General features: G+C 40.1%; 1 protein-coding gene across 2 annotated transcripts in view; it reads left to right on the forward strand.

Annotated features, from left to right (window-relative positions):
* Positions 1 to 19,880, forward strand: part of CORO1C (coronin 1C) — a 76,407-nt gene that overhangs the window by 12,465 nt on the left and 44,062 nt on the right. For both annotated transcript variants that reach the window (XM_032847370.1, XM_032847372.1), the window contains exon 2: positions 15,935 to 16,134. In XM_032847370.1, the coding sequence (XP_032703261.1) occupies positions 15,940 to 16,134 (195 nt within the window). In that variant the 5' untranslated portion in view covers positions 15,935 to 15,939. The remainder of the gene's footprint in view (positions 1 to 15,934; positions 16,135 to 19,880) is intronic.

Genomic DNA, 19,880 nt, shown 5'->3' on the forward strand with positions numbered 1-19,880 from the left:
AGGGCCCTCCAGGCCAGCCTGAGGGGAATCACAGAGCCCTTTTTAGAGGCTCCTGGGCTCCAAGGTTTTAATGTGTTTGCATTCGTCTGACTTGAGAAATGGACATAAACTGGGTAGGGCAAACTATGTAGTATTCCAACTGTTGAATCATTTGGGGGTTCATTTGTGCGTTTTTAAAAAAGATTTTTATTTATTTGACAGAGCGAGAGAGAGTGCACAAGAGGGGGGAGCATCAGAGGGAGAGGGAGAAGCAGGCTTACTCCTGAGCAGGGAACCTGATGTGGGACTCCATCCTAGGACCCTGGGATCATGACCTGAGTCTAAGGCAGACTCTTCACTGACTGAACCACCCAGGTGCCCTCATCTGTGCATTATTAAAGTTTGAAAAACCATGGGCTTTCGTTTATATTGTATTAGTGATGCGTGATCACAAAGAATTGTTTTGTAGTTGTAATAAGTGATCATAAGAATTGTTCTGTAGGGGCACCTGGGTGGCTCAGTTAGTAGAGCATATGACTCTCTCTCTCTCTTTTTTTCTTTTTTAGTAGAGTGAGAGTGAGAGAGGGCATTGCCCGCACAGGGAGGTGGGGAGGGAGAGAGAGAATCTTAAGCAGCTCCACGCCCAGCATGGAGCTGGCTGTGGTGGCTCAGTCTCACATCCCTGAGATCACGACCTGAACAGAAAGAGAGTCAGATGTTTAACTGATTGAGCCACCTAGGCGTCCAGAGCAGTCGACTCTTGTTCTCATAGTCATGAGTTCAAGCAGCATGTTGGGCATTGAGCCTACCTTAAAAAAAATCGTTTTGTAATTGCGTGTGTGCGTATGTGTGTATTTCTGGCAATTTTTAGAGATTACTACTAATTTTAAATTAGGTTGTTTTTTTTTTTTTTTTTTTTTTTTGCTTGTTTGTTATAAATGCAGTCTTTTAAAAGAGTATTAGGGATGGGAAGCCCCCTGATCTTTATGCTAGTCTTCTACTCAAAATACTTTAAAGAGGATTCTTCTGATTTTCTTTTTTTTTTTTTTTTAGATTTTATTTATTGATTTGACAGAGAGAGATCACAAGTAGACAGAGAGGCAGGCAGAGAGAGAGAGAGAGAGAAGCAGGCTCCCTGCTGAGCAGAGAGCCCGATGTGGGACTCGATCCCAGGACCCCGAGATCATGACCCGAGCCGAAGGCAGCGGCTTAACCCACTGAGCCACCCAGGCGCCCTCTTCTGACTTTCTTTTGAGGCATGTAGCAATTGTTTTTTTAGTTCTGTTATGCAGTCCAATTAATTTAACATAAAGAATTGGCTAATTTTCTTTTCAAATCTTCATTCAGTTTGGAAGGAAAGTAGAATTGGGGGTTGTGTTACATACAGATTTGCCAACTAGAAGCTTCTAGTAATAGAATATTCACTCTCAAAATACTTAGCCCAACTGTTTTCTCCTCAGAGAGGGCTTTATTTGTTTATCTCACTTCCCTCGAGGTATGTTCATTTTATTGGTGAAATGAAATGTATGATGTTTTTTCCTTAAGAACTGAGGTCTTTGGAAGGTAGTGGGTAGTGGGAAAGTATTTATTTGCTGTAACTGCATTTTCCTCAGTGAAGTTACATTCTTCCCATTTCTTATACTTTGTTGTAGATACTGATATTCTGTGGGGGTTTTTGTCCTCTACTCCTTTTGAAGAGAGGTGTGCAGATAACGAAATAATTTGTATTTTTACAAAAAGGATGAGACAAAATGATTTGCCCAAGGTGGTAAGATTTTAAGAGTTATACTTTCCTCTTTCTATAGGATGTCTGAAAATTCTGAGACATAGATTTATATTTAAACAGTATTAATTTCATTTTGAAATCACAAGCTCAGTATGTTTACCTTCAAGCTCTGGGTATGTCTGTGGGCAGAGTACCTTAATTTTAAGCCATGACTCCAGTTATTAATCTGAAAAGGAATGATACATAATTTGAATTTTTTCCCTATTTTTTTTCTTTTTTCAAACACCCTACTTATAGGGAGAAACCTTTTTTTTGGGGGGGGGGGTCAGAGAGAAAGAGCACAAGCGGGGAAGAGGCAGGCAGAGGGAGAAGCAGACTCCCCGCTGATCAGGAAACCTGATGTAAGACTCAATCCCAGGACCCTGGAATCATGACCTGAGCCAAAGGCAGAAGCTTAACTGACCGAGCCACCCAGGCATCCTGAGAGAAGGCTCTTTGAAGTTATTACTAAGACGTGGTTCTTTGCCCTGGCTGTTGACTCCCTTTGTGTGTGCTTCTCCATCCCAGCATTTGTCCCAGCAGCACATTAATGTTAGTGTAAATGTTTGGTTATAATGCATGTCTTTGAGCAGATTGTAAGCTGCATGAGAGCTAGAGCCAGGTCTCCTTGCTCAGCATTGTGTCTGCCATGTCTGGCATGATCCCAAGCACATGACCAAAGGTCAATAAATATTTGAATAAATGAATGATGAGGAGTAAGGACCTATTCAGCATTCACAGTTGTGTGTTTGTGTTTGTATAACCCTGTGAGGGCTAGTAACTAATTGAGTTCTCAGTGAATTTTGTGTCTTTTATTGGAGGATTGTGGGCTGGCTCCCAATGAAAGAAGCATTTCGTATCGATTTGTAGGCTTCAGATTACAGTAGGAGCCCCAGAATAATATGGTAGTCGTCCGTTTTGTAGATGAAGGAACCAACAACCATAGGCAAAAATGATTTAATGGTTAAGTGACTTCCCACTCTATCTGGCTGTTCCCTTAAAGCATTGTCAAAAGTAAATGTTTTGTCACTGCCCAGGGTATAGGGTATTAAAAAGGGAAGACAGATTCTTCAGTGAAAGGTGATTACTTTGTTTTTTTGACATTGCTCGTTTTGTCTATGCCTACCCTTACGAAGATCTTCATAAAAATGTCTTTTTAAAAAAACCTCAAAGATCTGGGAATCCAGTAATTTTGTTTCCTGATACAAGTATAGTGGTAAAGAATTACTAAAATTTTATCCCAAGAGTAACTCCATCTGACTAAGTGCGAGAAACAGACTTAGCAAGTTTGAACAGTCATACAGTGTGCTTTTCACCAGTTGTTGATAAGAGAAGTAGGTCATCGGTACAGAAAGAGTATTTCGAAACACATTTATCATTAGTTTTTAAGTGAGATTGCTGGGTCAGTCATGTCTGTAAAAGTTCTGCGGTTGATATGAGAACTCTTGGGACTAATTTGGCTCTTTGATGAGAAGAGGTTTAGCTTCTGAGTCTAGTCTCCTGTGGTACGCTTGAGGGAGGTGGTGTAGCCTCTGATTCTGATCGGCAGTGTTCTCTGGGCAGTGTTCTCTGCCTGTCTCTCCGTCTCTGTGATGGAGGTTTCTTACGCAATTCTTTTTTCAAAGCCGCAGGGATGGGGAGAGGTGGTTGTGTTTATGAAGATGCTGGTGATAAGCAGCAAATTGGGAGAATATGAGGAATAGTGAACGTGTCATCCTTGCACATGACCGTAGGAAACAATCTGCTCTTATTTTGGTAGTGCAGTAACAAAAATATACTTCTGTTGTTGAAGAGCTGGAGATGGCCCCTAATACCTTATAATCTCATGTTTTAGCACCTGTAAAATTTCTGTAATGTCATATTATTATTTATTATATTTTAAGTGAGAGGTCCTATTAGGGCATCATTTAGTTGATAAAGGGTCTCTCTTTAATTCAAGTGTGAGAGTTAATTTGAAGATTTTTATTTTTTGCATTTTATTTGTTGCTATTTTGCTGTTCATATGCTGATTTCATTTTTAAAGTTTTGGCTTTATTGAGGTATAGTTGACATGAGATTGTGAGATGTTTGAAGTATACCTTGTGGTGATTTTTTTTTTTTTTTTAAGATTTTATTTATTTATTTGACAGAGAGAGATCACAAGTAGACAGAGAGGCAGGCAGAGAGAGAGAGAGGGAAGCAGGCTCCCTGCTGAGCAGAGAGCCCGATGCGGGACTCGATCCCAGGACCCTGAGATCATGACCTGAGCCGAAGGCAGCGGCTTAACCCACTGAGCCACCCAGGCGCCCCTTTGTGGTGATTTGATTTATGTTCTGTAGCTCATTTCACTTCTCGTCAGACTTCATTTTTAGCAGTTGTTTTCATAGCTTCCCATTCTACTCCAGGTCATCAGTCAGTGAGTGTTTATGTCACCATCAGGGGTCCTTCGCTTCTTTCTCTAACGGCTTCATAAAATGACTACAGAATTGCAAAAGGTAAAAGTAGGAGTTCTTAGAAAGCTTTAAGAAGTATAAACCTGTTTACTATACCTTGCCTTTTAGAAGTTGCCCTTGATATATAGATTCTAGCTTTTTATGTGTGTCCTTTTGTGCATTTCTCTTAGACAAAAAAGTGCATAGTCCTCTGGCATTAAGCCTAAGGGTTTTCAGTCGGAAGTAAAGATTTGTTTCTTTTGGCCTATTTAAAGCTGTTTGTCTCTCAGTCTTTGAATGTTTACAGCCAGTTTCTATATTTTTACAAAACGTGAGCAAAATGCGATTTCATATTTAAAAATCGCACAAACAGGCCAAGTGGAACTGTGAACTGTTGAGGCAGCGCCGCCGCAGAAGAGCCCTGAGTGGCATATTGGCTGACGTGGGAAAGCCAAATTGTATGTATGATGGGGAGTTTATCATTGAAAAAGTATGAAACTTCAGGGGGCGGAAAGTTGAACTGCCCTGTATTTTGTGGTTCAAGGTCATTGTGTCTCTCTAGAGGTCTTTTATCTTTGGGCAAGTCGCATAATGTTTCTGTGCCGAAAATGAAGGGCCTGGAATTGATGAGCTTTGGAACATTTTCCACCCCAGGCTTCTGTGAGGACTGAGTCTGGATGCTTCTTGGTGGATCTTGTGTTTTCTTTTTGTTCTTTCCTGGAAAGATTTAAAAACTAAAATGATAATGGGTCACTGAATTGAAACAAAGTACATTTATAATCGATGCCTCCTTCTTGGTATTTTGCCCATTACCTGTATGAATAATGGTAATGGGAGGAAAGTACTTGGAAGGCAGGAATGAGGGTGAATTTCCCCCTTTGTTCTTACCATTCTTGATGTCATAATAAATTTGAACCAACATCAAGGCTGTTCCGTACTTGCAGTCCGTTGTCTTAAGTGGTCAGCTGTTTTTCTAGGGGGGAAAAAGGTGGGTTTTTTTTTCCCAGCACCTCAGTGTCATCAGTGGAGTCCACATCTCTTTTAGCCATAGCTGCCGTGTATGAGTTCTGTTGTGTATATGACTTTCTTTTGTGCTTTGTAAGAAATGTTGCATGTGGTCTTTTTCCTTTTTTAAAACAACTTCTGTTCAAGTAGGTAAATTTTGGCATATTTTTTTTCTTGGAATGTGTCATTTATGAATCTGTTAATTAAGAATTGGCTGCAGTTAAAATGATTTGTTAGATGCATTCAAGTGTCACTGGTAGATTTTATTTAAGAAAATTCAAAACACCTCGGTCATCTCATGTCCACAATTGGTGAATGTTGAATTTTTGTATTTAATCGGAGCACCTCCCATATTTGGTTTGCGTGTCTGCTCTCTTGTGAATGTCTATTCTACATAGGCTCACATATTCCATTTCCGGCTTCCTAAAAGCAATTTTAACTATTTGTATTGCCATTTAAATAGCTGTTTTTACGACATTTGTTTCCTCATCTGCGATCTTACTTGTCATTTTCTTTTAAATAATGCATTCAATCTCTCCCACATTGAAAAGTGCCTGCCATTAAAGCAACAACTTAGAACATGTTCTTTCCCTTTTGGGACATTCTGGAGTCTTCCTGTGGTTGCTGCTGGCAAAAAAACACTCTGTGAGCACTGGGGTAATTGATGCTCTGGAACAGTATCAGCAAATGTGCTGGGCAGGATTTTGCTACTAGTAGGGGTTTTCCTGTATGTGTTCCTAGCAGGATGTGTTTCCTTTCATATGAACCATAGAAATACATCTGCTGGAATCTTTAAACAGATAACTTCTCAATAAACAGGAAAATGTCAAAATTGTGGTCATTTTTTTATGAGATGGATGGAAGTAGACAGAATAGAGAAAATGTAACATTTACTCAGGTGTTTTGAGTGTATTTCATTTGGTACCATTACAGTATAAACAGCCTGTCTTGTCTACATTTTTTCATCTAACACCCAACACATTTCTTTTTTTTTTTTAATTTTTATTTATTTATTTATTATTTATTTGACAGACAAATCACAAGCAGGCAGAGAGGCAGGCAGAGAGAGAGGAAGGGAAGCAGGCTCGCTGCCGAGCAGAGAGCCCAGTGCAGGGCTCGACCCCAGGACCCTGGGATCACGACCCGAGCTGAAGGCAGAGGCTTTAACCCACTGAGCCACCCAGGCGCCCCACCCAACACATTTCTTATATGGCCTATGAAAAAATTTTCTAGATATAACTTGGCAGTACCTTAATTGAGACTTTACACTCTCGTAGAGGTTAAGGATTAATCACTGACTGTAAGATGGCAAGTTTTATTCTGAGTATGACTTTTTGCAAACTTTCCTCTGACACTTATAATGTAAGTTTGGGACACCTGGCTGGCTCAATACGTACAGCATGCAACTCTTGATCTTAGAGTTGTGAGTTCAAGCCCCATGTTGGGTATGGAGATTACTTTTAAAAATAAAATCTTTAAAAGATAAAATAAGTCCCTAAGCCACAGAGATAGGCTTATTTTTAAGAGCTTGTTCTTGGTTAAGATGATCACCCAACATGTAAAGAAAATTTTTTTTTGTTTCCTTAGATGAGCTGTTAAGTATTGTGAATGTCAGTAGTTAGCTTTTAGTTTTTTTTTTAATTTGAAGCAAAAACAGTATATTATCAACTCATCGGAAATCTTTGTGGAAATATAAATTTTGTGCAGCCATTATGGAAAGAAAATGGAATGTAAATTTGTGCAGCCACTATGGAGGGCCCTCAAAAAATTAAAATTACCTTATCCAGTGATTCCACTTCTAGGTGTTTATCCAAAAGAAATGAAATCACTATCTTGAAAAGGTATACGTACCCTCATGTTCATTTTAGCCTTACTTGTAATAGCAAGAATTGGAAACAACCTGTGTCCTTGGACAGATAAATTGATAAAGGTGTGTGTGTGTGTGTACACATATACCACATCTCCTTTATCAATTCATCTGCTGAATATAGGTCTATAAAATACACATATGTATGTATGGGTATGTATATGTATATATATAATAGAATATTGTTCAGTCATAAAAAGAAATTCTGCCATCTGTGACAACATGGGTGGATCTTGAGGGTATTATGCTAAGTGAAATGAGTCACAGAGAAAGACAAATACTATATGATATCACTTACATGTTTTTTTTTAAAGATTTATTTTAGAGAGATTGTGCACATGGAGTGGGGGAGCAGAGGGAGAGAGAGAGTCTCAACCCGACTCCCTGCTGAGCACAGAGCCTGACATGGGGCTCTCTCATAACCCTGAGATCTTGACCTGAGTTGAGATCAAGAATCGGATCCCTAACTGACTGAGCCACCCAGATGCCACCACTTATGTGGGTTTTGAAAACAAAAAGAAACAAAACCAGAGCAGAACTCATAGAAACTGAACAGTGATTGCCAGAACTTGGGGGAGGGGGGAGGTGGTTGAAATGGGTGAAGGTGATCAAAAGGTACAGACTTCAGTTATAAGATAAATAAGCCTTGGGGATATAAAGTGCAGCATGGCAACCACAGGAAAGATTTTAAAAATTTTTAAAAATAAATTTATTGTGATAGTCACTGGCCAGTCAAGGCCTAATAATCCTCTTTCTTGGCCTTCAGTATTACTTGGGGACTTGGGCAGTAGAGATGTGGGGTTCCCAGGGCCCTTGGGTGGCTTAGTTGGATAAGCATCTGCCTTCCATCCAGGTCATGATCCCAGGGTTCTGGGATTGAGTCCTGTGTGGGGCTCCCTGCTCAACAGAGAGTCTGCTTCTCCACCTACTGCTCCCCCTACTTGTGATCTGCTCTCTCTCTCTCTCAAATAAATAAATCTTTAAAAATAAAATTAAAATAAAATAAAGTAGGTGTTTCAATTAAATTTTACAGAGAGCATTTCATAGTTGAGCCTCTGCTCTCAACGTGTTCTCATATTGTCTTTCAAAGTCATCAGTTTTTATTATAATGAAAACCATTTAGGATAATCCCGTCTTGTTAGAAATGTAGGTAGAATGATAATTTTCATATTGTAAGGGTTTAGGTGAGGTTTGTAATTCCTACATTTTGTGGAAATTAGAAACCATGTCGCATTTTCTCACATCTAAAGTCAATTTATTTTGAAGTCTGTAAACATTTCTTTGGGTTGCTTAGTGAATGACTTAATGCTACATCTTCTCTCTCTACTGCTGTTGATGATCCTGTAATTGCAAAGAAAAGGCCGTACACATTTTTAAGAGTTTATACTTGAAAGACCTAATGAGCAGGCAATTTCTCCAAGGTTGAACTCTGACAAGAAATTTAAAATTATACCTAGTATTTCCTTGGACTTGGTGTCTGTTGTATTAGTTTAGGATTTTTTTCTGCTTAATTTAATTGAAAATTTGATTTCTTTATAAAGTGTTTTAGTTTTGGGGGATACTTTAGTTGTATAATTTAGGATAAGATTATTTAATAAAATAACTCCTTTGGTTGGATGATATGACATCTTAATTTGGAAATGCATAGCTGAGCACTTAAAACAACAGTAAAATACTAATGCCATTTGATAATGCAGGGGAATTGAGAAGTTGAGATAGATCTTATTTTTCCTTTGGGGGGACATCAAAATGTAGTAAATACTGTGCTAAGATAGGTGAACATAAAATTTTGTGAAGGTCTCATGATAACTGATACTAGTTCTCTTATGTGAAAGTTAAACTCTTGGCCCAGGAATTGATGGGTTCTTTTCCCTCAGTTAGAGAAACCTATTAGGGGACTCTTCAATAATAATGGTTAACATTTATTGGACAGTGCTTACTATGCTTCAGAGTCTGTGCTAGGTACTGTGCAGTTATTTTTAAAAACCGTTTTGTTGAGATACATGTTGATTCTCGAACAACATGGACCCCTTGTGAAGTAAAAAATCTGTATATAACTTTTGACTGCCCCAAAACTTAACTGTTTACAGCCTACTCTTGACTGGAAGTCTTACCAATAACATAAGCAGTCAATTAATACATATTTTGTGTGTTCTGTGTTATATTCTGTATTCTTACAGTAGAGTAAGCTAGAGAAAAGAAGTGTCACTAGAAAATTATAAGGAAGAGGAAATACATTTACAGTCCTGTACTGTATTTATTGAAGAAAATCTGCAAGTGCACCCATGCTGTTGAAACCCATGTTGTTCAAGGGTCAGCTGTAATTCACATAGCATACATTTCACCCATTTAAAGCATACAGTTCAGTGGTTTTTAGTATATGTATTCACAAATACGTACAGCTATCACCATGGTTGAGTTTAGAACATTTTCATCACTTCAGAAAGTTTCCTGTACTTGTTAGCTATAACCTTTTATTCCCCTGTTATCATCCCCCCCCCCCCCCCCGCATCAAACAACCACTAATTTACTTTCTTTATCTGTCAGTTTGCCTCTTCTGGACTTTCATATGAATGGAATCATAAAAACGTAGACTTGTGATTGATATTTTGTGATTTACTCAACATGATATTTTCAAGGTTCCACCAAGTTGTAGTGTCTGTTACTGCTTCATTCCTTTTTATTGCTAAATAATATTTCATTGTATGGTTATATCACATTTTGTTTTCCCATTCATTAATGAGTATCCAACCTATGGGTTGTTTCTTCCCTTTGGCAGTTTGTGAATATACTGCCAAGAACATTCACTTGTAAATATTTGTAAATACCTGTTTTCAGTTCTTTGGGGTGTATTTCTAGGAGTGGATTTCTGGGTCATGTGGTAGCTGTTTAAGCATTTCAAAAGCTGCAAGACTGCTTTCCAGAATAGCTCTACTATTTTATATTCTGCTAATAGGCTTCTGATTTCTCTGCATCCTCATCAACACCTGTTCTTCTCTGACTTTTTGATTCTAGCCATCTTAGTGGCGTGAAGTGATTCTTCTTTGTGGTTATGATTTACATTTCCTTAATGACTAATGACGTCCAGTATCTTTAAATGTGCTTATTGGACATTTGTATATCTTCTTTGGAAAAATACCTATTCAAGTTCTTTGCCCCCCTTAAATTGGATTACTTGTCTATTATTGAATTGTAGGAATTCCTATAGTCTAGATGCAGGTGCCTTATCAGATACATGATTTGCAAAAAATTTCTTCCATTCTGGTGGATTGTCTTTTCACTTTCTTGATGATATCTTTTGAAGCACAGAGGATTTTAACTTTGATAAGATCCAGTTTATCTACTTTTTATTTTGTTGCTTATGCTTTTGGTGGTGTCATATCTAAGAATTGTTTGTCAGATCCAAGGTCATAAAGGTTTACCTCTGTGTTTAATTCCAAGAGTTTCATAGTTTTAATTCTTTTACAGTTATGTCTTTGATCCGTTTGAGTTAATTATTTTATATGGTGTAGGACAGGGTCCAATTTCTTTTGTATATGGCTGTCCAGTGGTCCCAGCACCTTCTGTTGAAGACTGTTCTTTCCTCATCCAATGGTTTTAGCAGACTTGTTGAAAATCACTTGACCAAAGATGTATGAATTTATTTCTGGACTTCAAATTTCGTTCCATTGATTTATATGTCCGTCCTTCTTGTAACTCCCTGTCATGATTTTCATTGCTTTGTAATAAGTTTTGCAGTCAGAAAGTATGGGTCTTCCTAATTTGTTCTTTTTCAAGGTTGTTTTGGTTATTTGAGGGTCCCTTGCAATTTCATATGAATTTTAGAATCTGTTAATTTCTATGAAGTCAGCTGAGATTTTTTTTTTTTTAAGATTTTATTTATTTATTTGACAGAGATCACAGGTAGGCAGAGAGGCAGGCAGAGAGAAAGGGAAGCAGGTTCCCCGCTGAGCAGAGAGCCCGAGATGTGGGGGCTCAATCCCAGGACCCTGGGATCACAACCTGAGCCAAAAGCAGAGGCTTTAACCCACTAAACCACCCAGGCACCCCGTCAGCTGAGATTTTGATAGGGATTGCATTAAATCTGTTGATCAGTTGGGGGAGTGTTACTTTTTTTTTTCCCTTTTAGTAGGCTCCATGCCTACTGTGGGGGCTTGAACTCATAATCCTGAGATTAGGTGTTCTTTGCTCTATCAACTGAGCCAGCCAGGCTTCCTGGGAGTATTGTTATGTTAATGTTAAGTCTTCTGATCCATCAACTCTGGATGTCTTTCCATTTAATTGAGGTCTTCTTAATTTCTTTGAGCAGTGTCTTGTAGTTTTTCACCTACTTCCTAAGTATTTTATTCTTTCTGATACGGTTGTGAATGGAATTGTTTCCTTAATTTCATTTTCAGATTGCTAAGAGTGTATAAAAATACAATTGATTCTTATATATTGATCTCTTATCCTGCAACCTTGCTGAACTTACTCAAATAGTTTTTTAGTAGATTTCTTAGGATTTTCTATATGTAAGATCATGTCATCTTTGTTCAGAGATAGTTTCATTTCTTCCTTTTCAATCTGAATGCCTTTATTTCTTTTTCTTTTCTTATTATCCTGCCAGAACCTTTAGCACATCACTGCATAGAAATGGCAAAAGTAGACATCCTTGTCTGGTTTGCGATCGTGGAGAGAAGGCATCTTTCATCATTGAATACTGTGTTACCTCTGGGTTTTGTTTTGTTTTTTGTTTTCATAAATTTGAGGAAATTTCCTTATATTCCTACTTTGTTGAGTGTTTTTATCAGGAAAGTGTTGGATTTTGTCCAGTGCTTTTCTGTGTGAGATGATTGTACAATGTTTTTTTTTATTTGATTGATATGTTACATTATTTGATTTTCAGATGTTGACCCTACCTTGCATTTCTAGGGCAAGTCCCACTTGGTCATGGTATATAATCCTTTTTATAGGTTGGTAGATTTGGTCTGCTAGTATTTTGCTGAGGGTTTTTGCATCTGTATTCATGAGACTTTTTTTTTTTTTTTAAGGATTTTATTCATTTATTTGGCAGAGAGATCACACGTAGGCATAGAGACAGGCAGACAGAGAGGGGGAAGCAGGCACCCTGTCGAGCAGAGAGCCTGATGCGGCCTCAGTCCCAGGACCATGATCTGAGCTGAAGGCAGAGGCTTAACCCACTGAGCCACCCAGGTGCCCTGTATTCATGAGACATTGATGTAGTTTTCTTGTGATATCTTTCGTTGATTTTGGTATTAGAGTAATACTGCCCTCACAAAATTAGTTTGGAGGTGTTCTGTTCTTTGGAAGAATTTGTGAAGAATTGGTGTTAATTCTGTAAATATTTGATAGGCTTCAGTGACGAAACCTTCTGGACCTAGGCTTTGTCAGATGATGCTTTTAATTATTATAGGTATTAGTCCCTTCATTTTATAGAAGAGGAAACTGAAGCTCAGAAAGATTAAATAATTCGCTAATAAGTGGCAAAACTAGGATCTTAATCTGAATGATTTTATGTCAAGTTCTAGGATAGTAACAATAGCTGACATTTACTGCGTAGTTATGTGTCTCTAACCATACAAGGTGCTCTGACGTATTAATCTCCTGCTACAATCCTCATACCAAGTGCTCATTTAATAATAACTTTAACTTCATACGTGTTGTACCCATTTTCAGATAGAGAATCTGACACTGACTTGCCCTGTTGAACCTTGGCCAGGAAGTAAATGATAGACCTATGCCTCTCACTCACAGGGCTGTCTGACTCTGGAGCCTGCCCTCTAAATTGCTTTTCCCTGTAGTATTCAGCAAAAGCAGCTGTGCCACGTGTGGACAGCTGACCCCAGGTCAGGTTCGACCTTGATTGTAAATGGGCTCATACTGTCCCTCAAGTTCCACTTGGACAGACGTGGCTTCCATCAGCATAGAGCTCTGGAAGTACTGCCTTTTCTCACTGACTCTGCTGTGTAGCTACCACTCTTCTCCATGGTTGGAGCAAAAGAACCTGTGTATCATTCTGACTCCTTGTGGTTTGGATGAAAGTAAGTTGTCACCATGCGTAATACAGAAATGACTTCTAAAGGTGTTTTAGTATGGATGTCAGCCAGCAGATTTGCATAATGTCTTTCACTGAGGACATTCGAAGCACTTTATATATTTATATTCATATTGTTGGTGAGATTAGATGGTATCTAGCCTATTTGAGTAAAGAGGGAAAGTTGTCTCTCTTTTTTAAGTTAAAGGCCCTCCTCAAGATGTCCATTCATATTTCCAAGGTGGCACAAAAAGCTGACCTGATACCTTGTGCGGGTGGAGGGGCTGATTGAGTGGTGGAGCTCACAGAGGGAGGTGAGGTCTCATCTGCACAACAGTGGGGTGGGTAGTACCCAGACTTGGCAGCTGGTGTTCTCTGGGAGCCCAAGAACAAAGGCCGGGACCCGGCTGTACAGACCCAGGTGGTAGGTGGTGCTTGCTCATACCTGTGCTCACCTGTGCTTGCTGATGTTTTACCCAGGGCCTGCAGCCTGGCTTCTGCTGAGGCTGGCGAGGGGCAGTCCCCTCACTGTGCAGCACTGGAGGAGGGTATCTGAGTATCTAGCTGCTCTTAATTTAGGCTTTCACTCAATTTTCTCTGCAGCCTGTTTTCCACATCCCTGTCTTCAGAGATAACACAGCTTTTCTTCCGAGTGCTCTGGGGTTTCACTGTGGGCTTCGGCAGGCATCCTTTTGTGAGCCTCTCCTTCTGAGGCCCTCAGCTGAGTGGAGAACATTCACACTTCAGTTAGTTACATGTGCGTGATCGCTTTTTGTCTTCCCAGATTTTCTTGTCACATTTACTCTTCAGTCAGTCACCCCCACATTTGCTCTTTTGTAGGCTTCTTTCCAGTGTTCTTTCTCCTGTCCTTGGTGTTACCTACTTTCCTTCCTTTACTGGCATTTTATTAGGATTTCAGGAAGGGGTGGAGATAAATATATTTCTTTTGTAAATTACCTCTTCATGTCCTTTGTATAACTTTCTACTGGGATTTTTATGTTTTGAATCTATAAACACTTCATACATGAACAATAATAACTCTTTGAAATATGGTACAACCCTTCCTTTCTTCTCTGTTAACTTACTTTTGAAACACTTGCTGGAAGGTACTGGTGGGGAGTTTAGCTTTTGCTAACTTGTGCAGATGGCTATATAGGGAAATGGATCCGGAGACCATCTGGCTATACATTGACTTCTGTATGGATGTGATTTTCTTTTGGTTTTCACCAGCTCGTGGAAGCTGTCTTACCTATTCATAACTTGAGAAATACTCATACTGTTTCACAAGTGACATGACTCTGGCCAAGTGGAAGCGAATCCTTTGCCATCTCCTCTACCAAATGCTCTAAATGTATGGTCCTGGTAGTCAGCTGGAAAGTTCTGGCAACAGCTGGGCTGAGGAACATGGGTGCTCAGCTGCCTGCCAAGCCTTTGTTGCCTCAGCCCAGCCACATGCCCCAGGCTTGGAAAGAGGCCACTTTTGCACATGCCTTGGAAGGGTAGAAGGAGGCTCTGGCAAGTATAAATGATCTCTCTCTGCATTTAGCAGTGGGCCCAGAGCCATGAGGAAGAGAATCAGAGGGAAGGAATTAGCAGCAGCCCACCATGTGTCCCATTTGGCATGAGTAGACAGGTGTTAACCTTCCTCTGCATGGTGATCGGGGGGTGCTGGTTTTCAGCTGAGTTGTCAGGTTTGACAGTGTTCCATTTCCTCTCATGTTTTCTCCAGGCCCCTTCTATCCTAGCCAACATGAACACAATGTCCTGCATATTGGCAGACAGGAAAATTATATTGGCTGCAGTCTAGGGAACCTGGACCAGGTGAGGCCTTGCGATCCCAACGCACGAAGCTTTCAGTGCACATGTCTTGGGATACCTAGTGGAATGTGGAGTCTGAAGTGACCCACGAGGAAGCCCAGGAACACTAGCTTGGTGTCACTTACCCTTTCCCAAGTCCCCTGGTTACTTGGGAAATGGCTGTGGTGAGTGATCAGCTCTGACATGAAACCTGTCCATTTCCCCTCCCTGAGTTTTTCTTTTCCTCTGTCTGACTACTACTGCTATAATAATCATTCTGGAACTTTCTCAGGCTGGTTTACTGCCACAGTTCAGCCAGCACCTTGCTTATAGCTTCTTCCCATCTAATATGTCCTGTGCTACTCTTAGACCTTTTGTCATTCTGAATAGCACTTTTATCACATTGCTTTCTGCTTAAACCTTTGCTGTTCTTTCCTAGGATCTGGCTTTTGACCTCTCTGGTGCATTGGTAAAACTGTTAGCACTTAGGACCAGAAGTCCTGTTCTAAGGTGCTCTGATACTCTTCCTATGTTGGAAGGCTTTTGAAGACAAGGATGGTTGCTTATGTTTCTTGAATTTGCCACTACACATAGCTGGTCTTAGGGCACAGTCCTCCGTGAGAGAGCCGATGTCTGGGGAAAATGCTTAAAAACTGAAAAATCACCTTGGCAGACTGAGGAAAAAGCCACAGTATCATAACTTTTGGGGGGGGATTTGCATTAGTTTCAGATTCACCAGATGACTTCTCTTTGGAGTTTTCTTTAGCAATGAAAGGAAAAGGTTGGAGTGAATTATCTTCCAGTTCCCACCCAACTCTGAAAGGCTAATTTTCCTTCATTCTTTGCCTTGATCTTTCTCCTGAAATTAAAACTGATGAGCTGTTTTTGGATCTTGAGTTAGGAATTTTTCATTTCTTTGTAATTCTTTCCCTGACGCATTTTGTTTTCTCTGAGTATGTGCTGCTCAAGGAAATTTGGGTTTGCCATTTGGCTACTTTTTAGGAGAGCAGACAAAATGCCATATTCTGATCTTTTTCCCCCGTTTGGATTTTAATGCACTTTTTGCTCTTCCACAGACACAATGAGGCGAGTGGTACGACAGAGCAAGTTTCGACATGTGTTTGGACAAGCGGTAAAAAACGACCAGTGTTATGATGACATCCGGGTTTCTCGAGTGACCTGGGATAGTTCCTTTTGCGCTGTCAATCCCAGATTTGTTGCCATTATCATAGAAGCGAGTGGGGGAGGAGCGTTCCTTGTGCTCCCTTTGCACAAGGTAAGTAATCTGATTTTTCTACTCTCTTAGGCACCCTCTGGTAATCTTGATTTATTTCATAAGAGTGACTTAGAGGATTGATAGTTCCCTAAGACTTGTGTGATTGTGGAGACCATTAGACTGATATAACTGAGGCTTATTCCACACACTTCACTAACCACATCAGTTTTTTCTAACAGAATCCTCAAACAAAATGATGAACTCTGTTTTGGGTGTGCCTTCCCTGGATGAAGAGATTATCATAAGGATACTGTGAGCATGGGCAGGCACAGGCATTTTATGATTTGATTAGTAATCATCCTTTTTTTTTTTTCAAAAAGTGCAATTTTTAAAAGAAGCAGAAATTTTTAAAAAAGATTTTATTGAGAGAGAGCACGTGTGTTAGCAGGGGGAAGAGCAGAGGAAGGGGGAGAGAGAAAAAATCTCAAACAGACTCCACGCCCAGCGCAGAGCCTGTTGCGGGAATTGATCATAACCCGAGTCAAAATCGAGAGTCTGATGCTCAACTCACTGAGCCACCCAGATGCCCCTGAGCAGAAAATTTTAAGTTAATCTTCCTCCTCTTCTTCGCCTCCTTTCTTTTCCTTCTCCTCCTCCTCCTGTGAGGTCAAGAGGATGGAGACTTCTTGGTTTTTTGAATGATAAATGGGATGAGACCTTAAGAAAATGTTCCAAGCAATGGAGGTTTTAAGTCTGGACAAGACTGAGTTTCAGCATAGAATCTAAGCAGTGCAAGTAAGTGGTAGAAATAAAGGATCTTTACTGAAAGTTGTTATGTGTGACCTTCAGCCTTACTGGGCTTCCCAGTCTCCTAACTTTAATCCCTCCAGTGAGCCCTCTCCAATATGGGGGGAAAGATAGGAGATTTGTGAATTTCTGATTGTTCTTGAATATTGTAGATGACATTCGGTACTTGCTTTAACAGGAAATCCCAGGACTGCAGATCCGTGGGGGGTTGGGAGGGTGGCTGTGGAGAGAGCAAGCGAGCCTGCAGAGTTATTTTCTGGTTGGCTTCTAGGAGGAAAATAAGCTTGGTGACTCCTGAGTTCTAACGATAAGGGCTCAGGACTGGTGAGGATGCAGGTGTTGGGTCACATTACAGCTGTTTCCACTCTGCTGAGAACCTTGGGTCTCCATGAGTCTGAGCCATGTATATTAGGGGTACTCATCATAACGGCTTGGGTGATTCGGAAAATGGTTACAGTAAAGTGAATTTCTGTCAAAGTATTGTTTCCCATTCTATTTTGATGTTTTTTCCTAGGGAAATTTCTCACTAGGAAAACTTCCAATTCCTCTATACTTTACTTTCTTTCAGATGCTCATCACTGACTTATTTTAACATCTGATTTTTACTTTAGTAGCCAGAATGATGTGATATTATGCAATAGGACCATCTCACTACAGAAATAGTAGATGGATGCCTTTAGGGAACAGATTTGATTAGTGTTTCCACACGTACCTTCTTACTGACAGAGTTGTTGATACATTTTATTTTTTTTATTTTTAAGATTTTATTTAGTTGACGGACAGATCACAAGTAGGCAGAGAGGCAGGCAGAGAGAGAAGAGGAAGCAGGCTCCCTGCCAAGCAGAGATCCCGATGTGGGACTCGATCCCATGACCTGGGGATCATGACCTGAACCCAAGGCAGAGGCTTTAACCCACTGAGCTACCAGGTGCCCTGTTGATTACATTTTAAAGGAGACTCTTTTCTTCAGTCGAAATTTTAATTTTCTACTCAGCTTTATTTTTGTGGAGAAAATTACTGTTTAGTGGCAAATAATGCATTACAGTATTACCACTGCTTACCTGACGTAGATCGGGAGTTTGAATTCAACGTCAGCTGTGTGTGGTGGGTCTGTGGTGCCCATCTGAGAGGCTGCCTTAACTGGTCAGCCAAGATCAGGCACCGGAGCACCATGATGTATTTTGGAGTTTGAGTTTTTATTCTCCCTTTTATAGAGTGAGAGATCTATTTAAGACTGATGGATTTATTTGCTTATTTAGCTTCCAAGAAATGGGACAAGCCAATTAAGCACAAACTTTTGAACGGTTAATCTTCCTCTGAGTTCACATAGTCTTGAAGTTCCACATCCACATAAGGCTGTGTGCATGCATCTTTGCTTTTACAAACCATGGGAAGCTTTGAGTTTCATTTATATCATTTAAGGGAGACCTATATGCAGTTTCTAAGCCAACTGGTTTTTATGATTTGATTTTCACTTGCATTAGTATTTTGTTCTTTTACCAGTTGTATAGGAATTAAGGTAGAATAAGTTGCTTTAAAAATTGCCCATTTTGGAAGAAGTGTTAGTTTTTGGAGAAGCCTCAAGAGTCATTTTCCCAGACTGTAATATGGTCTGTGTGGCTTTTTTGCTCCTTAAATACTAATTTGTTTTGGAGGAGGTGACATTGGCATAAACTAATAAGCCCAGCCATCGGAAATAAGGCCAGTACTTGGTATTAATGACTTTTATAATTGATGGGTTCACAGGTACTATGTGGGATTTTGTGTATTAAAGTGTCTGTATTTTAGCCCTGAGGGCCAGTGTGGCACAGAGGAAGAACACGGGCTTGGCTCAGTCACAGACTTGTAGTAGGACATGGATGTGTTACTCTTTCCTTGCTACAACTTCAGTATCTGGATAACTTGGAAATAGTTTTAAAGTGAGGTGCTGCTTTTGTTTAAAGCTAAAAACAACCAAATTCTTACATATAGTGTGAAGCGATAATTGAAATTAAGATCGCAAGAAATGATGCTCTGGGTATGTACTGGGCTCCAGTATGTGTTGTCAGCAGTCTGGGATTCCTCTACACATGAATTGTAGGAGATGAGCATGGTTTTTAATAACCACCTCAGAGACTTCTGTTAATGCCCCCCAGCCCCTTTTTTTCTGGTTATAAACAGGCAGGTGAGTTTTGGTGGTGCTTTTTGGGCTCTCTGTTCCTACTAATACCGAATATGCATGTACTGATCTTGAGACGAATTGTGACTCTTCCACAAAGGTTCCTATTTAAAAACATGGCCTCCCATGAATTTCTCTTCAAAGCTGGTTAGTGTTGGCAGTAAATAGGGCTGCTTATTGCTGCTTGATGAGGTTTGTGTTTAGATTCTGGGAAAATTGTGATCTCTCTGGACTTAAGTGGGAAGAGTAGTAGGGATAAATACATTAAAACACATAGATAGCAAGAGGCAAGCTTAGGAATGGATGTGTATTTAAGTGTATGGATATGAGGTTTTTGTTAAGGTTTTATTAGGGAAAGTGGGATTGTAGGAAGTCGCTGCTAGAGGACTACAGAAGGTACTCAGCCCTGAGGTGGGGTGGTGTAGATTAGCACACGTGGTTCAGGATCTCTTTCGTAATGCTCTCATCAAGCTATGGCATGCCACGCTGTCATGACTTTCAAGGTGTGGCTTCATACATTTTCTTATTATTTGGTCTTTCAGAGGATGAATAATAGCAGTCTTGCAGAACAGAAGTTTGCTTTGTGGTTTTGGCTCTGAGGGTTTTTCCCCCCACGATTACGCAAGCTGCCTTGTATCAAGAGCATACAGGTTTCAGCTCCCTGTGCACTGTACCGTGTGGGCACGAACAAGCCTCTCCTGTGTGGAGTAGCCACACTGGTGATGTGGGATAAGGCGTTCCCATCCCTGTCATGAGCCCTCGTGGCTCATACACACCAGTGTTTGTGGGAAGGTGCGTGTGTTTGTGCGCGCACGCGCTCACACGCACATACACACTAAAG

This window comes from Lontra canadensis, unplaced genomic scaffold (assembly GCF_010015895.1).
Source record: "Lontra canadensis isolate GAN:19392208 unplaced genomic scaffold, GSC_riverotter_1.0 scaffold187, whole genome shotgun sequence".
Taxonomy (NCBI): Eukaryota; Metazoa; Chordata; class Mammalia; order Carnivora; family Mustelidae; genus Lontra; species Lontra canadensis.